We start from the raw sequence: 3,489 nt of genomic DNA, 5'->3' as shown, positions 1-3,489 counted from the left end.
CTTGAACTAATGGGGAGATAATTCATAAGATATAAGTTCAAATAAACAGATTTCTGTTTTGAATCTCACTAAGGCAACAAATAGATGGAAAACCTGGAATGAAAATGAAAAGTATTTCACCAATCATAGCATAGCATTAAGATAGCATTTCTGAGTTTGAAGGTGACAAGATGAGACAATGTTCAGAGAGAGCACCAACAGGATATAGGTACTGTCTAGGTGGCCTTGAACAGATTCTGAATATGAGATTAGGATTGGCATGAATATAGAGGGAGTTACAGGCCATGAACCGTATATACAGATGGTTCTGACATGCAGTTCCAGCTTAGAAATTTATCCATTTCCTCCAGTAACCCAGATAGCAGGCAGAGGGCAACGTGGTCTTCAATGTCAGAAATAATTGACTCAGGATATCTGGCAAGGGCGAAAGAGAGAGACAGAGAGAGAGAGAGAGAGAGAGAGAGAGAGAGAGAGAGAGAGAGAGAGAGAGAGAGAGAGAGAGAGAGTTAGTTTTCCATTAGAGGGTAATGGGGTATTTTCTTTGGACAACTCTGCAGAGAAGGTGTGACCCATGAAGCACCTGCAGACTACACTCAGCACACCCTGGAAGCAAGCTGACATCACTAAACACTCCGAATGGAGGACTCACCATACTGAAAGCAGGGCAGAGCTGAACGGATATGACAGGGGAAGAGATGACATGCAGGATTACAGGGCATGCCTCCGGAAATGTGTGAAGAGAAGCAGGATTGGCACATATGTGAATGTGCAGCTACAAAGAAGGTGATGTTGGTGGGATCAAGAATGTCTAGGCACGTGGACTTCAGGGTTACCAATTTCTACAAATCAGGAGGGAAAAAGCAATAATGACACACAGAGCAGAGATGATTGAGAGAAAGATGGTAGCTCAACCATGTGCACATATGCACTGCAGTGTTCTTGCTGTTCTTCTCCTTTTTCCCATTTTATCAGATCAGAGAAGCATGTGACCTTTGCTCATTTGTCTTTCTCCAAAGGCTTTTCCTGCTCTGGTCCACGAAGGTGCAAGATGATCCGGAGTAGCTTCATCCAGAGAGTGATCATCCTTTTTCTTACTGGACCTGGCCTTGGAGGGAATTTCTTTCTGCTCGTGAAGCATATGCACAAGATTGTCATGGCTCCTGGGAAAAAGCCTACAGATGCTATTCTCATCCACCTGGCTTTAAGTAACATTATGACACTTTGTGCCAGAGTAATCTCAGGCATATTATCAGCTTTTCTCCTCAGTAACTTCCTAGGCAATATTATATGTAAAACTGTGATTTACCTGAATAGGATGGCTCGAAGTCTCTCCATCTGCACCACCTGCTTCCTCAGTGTAGTCCAGGCCATCACCATCAGTCCCAGGAACACCTTGTGGAGAAAGTTCAAACCACACACTGCATGGCAGGTTCTTCCCCACCTCCTTCTCTTCTGGGTCTTTAGCTTTCTCATAAGTTCTAACTTGCTGCACTACATCACAGCAATCAAGAGCATGAATGAATCTCATGTTAGAACATACAGTGGGTATTGCTACATGCTGCCAGCTCCACAAATGGTCAGGTGGCTCTTCCTCTGCCTCATGGCTCTCCGGGACATCACCTTTCAGAGTCTCATGGGCTGCAGCAGTGGGTACATGGCTCTCTATTTGTACAAACATCACAAGCATGTTCTCTATCTCCAGAGCTCCAGGTTTGCCAAATATCCAAGCCCAGAGATCAGAGCTACTCAGAGTACTCTCATTCTCATGACCTGTTTTCTGTTCTTCTATTGGACAGATTTCATTTTGTCCTTCTACATAGGAATCACATTGTCAGAAGAATCAGCAACATTAAATACTAAAATACTTCTTGAAGTTGGTTATGCCAGCCTCAGCCCCTTTATCCTGATCAGCAGGGATGCCAACAGGTGAAATGCTGGTTTATTCACTGAGAATTCAGGAAACTACTTTCCATATTAAGTTCTACAGTAACAAAAGGCATCACTTCATGATTTTTTTAATACATGAAAACCTCTGTGCTACACAAATTAAACATTTTGTAAAATTACTGTCCTTGCATGTAAGCAGAAGACAAAATCAGATCTGATCAGGGAAATCATGGAGAGAAAACCTCAGACATTCATGGAAGTGTGACTGCAGGAAGGATGTGACATTCAGTTAATCATTATAGTCAATATGTGGGCAATAAAATTAGGAATATATGTATACTTTGACTCAGAAATCTTGTTTTGTTTAGAAAAAATGTACTGTGGCTACTGTCGCATGAGAAGAGATGCATGCCTTCAAGGTCAGTGTATTTGTTAACAATAACTAGAAGCAGCACACACACCCATGAGAATGAGACAGGGTCCAGTGCATCCGGCTGCATCATAGAGTGGAGTGCTCTGTGGCTTTAGGGGGAATGAAACGTTTTCCATATACCAAAATGCACAAGCTCCCCTGGGAGGAAACCTTTACAGATCAAATCACAAAATCATTCATAAATGTGCCGCTGTGTATACAGAAAAGCAGAAAAGATGATTTGCATATTTCTTAGAGACACCATAGGTGTGGCCATGTGTGAGCTCGAGGGCGAATGAAATTTTATTTTATGTGTACAAAATTTTCCATGCGTCATTCCTTTTTATTTTTTAATCTTGTTTTTAGAAGTATTTACATATTTGAAATGGATGCATGTCCATGTGGACCTCAAATTAGGATAGGGAAAGTCAAGGTATAAAGGATGGAAGATGGAACAACTGTTTCAATTCTTTTGTTTTTTTCCTTCTGTGTCTGCTGGAGAGGAGGAAAAGAGAGGAAGCCTCTTTTGGCTGTGAAATTGCATCAGTACCTGAGAATATGGAATAATCTTTTATGACAGTTCAGAAACTCCGATGTTCAGAGAATGCTTTGAGGGTGTTACCTGAGTGTATTGATACTTCTGAGATATTGTCAGAATCATTGCTCTAGAGTTGATAAAATCTTTCCAAGATCTATTGGCTTAGTGCATTTACAGACCAAGACATTTGCTGCAAATCTTGGCCAGGAGAGTGGTCTAGCCTTTTCTGATTTCCATCTTCTGAACAGGCAGTTAGTGTGTCCTGCTGGCTTAGATAAACTGCCTGTCATGACTGCTAAGGCATCTGGGTATGATTTCTACTGTACAGGCATAAGCAGTTGAGCAGGCAAAACCTTGACATGTGCACTCCAATGCTGGACAATATATATTGCGATTTTTCCCTGTGGCTTGGATTTGAGTCCAGGAATCTAGCTGGGGAGTCCCCCCAAGAAACATGACCTCAGGTGACCTCAGCTGACTCACGTGTTCCAGCTAGTGCAGGGTCCACCAGTTGTACCAACCAGCATGCATATAAGTGGATGTAGCTGCCTGATCAGTTGTGCCCCTGCCCCATCTCATGTGAAATGATACGTGCTAGGGCCTAGCCCAGCCTAACCCATTCAACCATAGTCCTAGTCCTCATGCATATCAC

General features: G+C 42.6%; 1 protein-coding gene across 1 annotated transcript; it reads left to right on the top strand.

The window, feature by feature from the left end:
* The first annotated feature begins 1,048 nt into the window (after positions 1 to 1,048).
* LOC121147730 (putative vomeronasal receptor-like protein 4) lies at positions 1,049 to 1,930 on the top strand. Its single transcript, XM_040967640.1, has one exon. It carries the CDS (start codon positions 1,049 to 1,051, stop codon positions 1,928 to 1,930), a length of 882 nt encoding a protein of 293 aa, XP_040823574.1.
* Positions 1,931 to 3,489: the final 1,559 nt, after the last annotated feature.

Source organism: Ochotona curzoniae, unplaced genomic scaffold (assembly GCF_017591425.1).
Source record: "Ochotona curzoniae isolate NIBS_2020 unplaced genomic scaffold, NIBS_Ocur_1.0 scaffold_461, whole genome shotgun sequence".
In the NCBI taxonomy this organism is placed as follows: domain Eukaryota; kingdom Metazoa; phylum Chordata; class Mammalia; order Lagomorpha; family Ochotonidae; genus Ochotona; species Ochotona curzoniae.
Note: the sequence above shows the minus strand (reverse complement) of the source record. Positions and strands in the feature narration are given on the sequence as shown.

What these genes read in the sequence shown, in the direction of transcription:
- LOC121147730 (XM_040967640.1), top strand. Translation starts at nt 1,049, where the DNA reads ATGATCCGGAGTAGCTTCATCCAGAGAGTGATCATCCTTTTTCTTACT.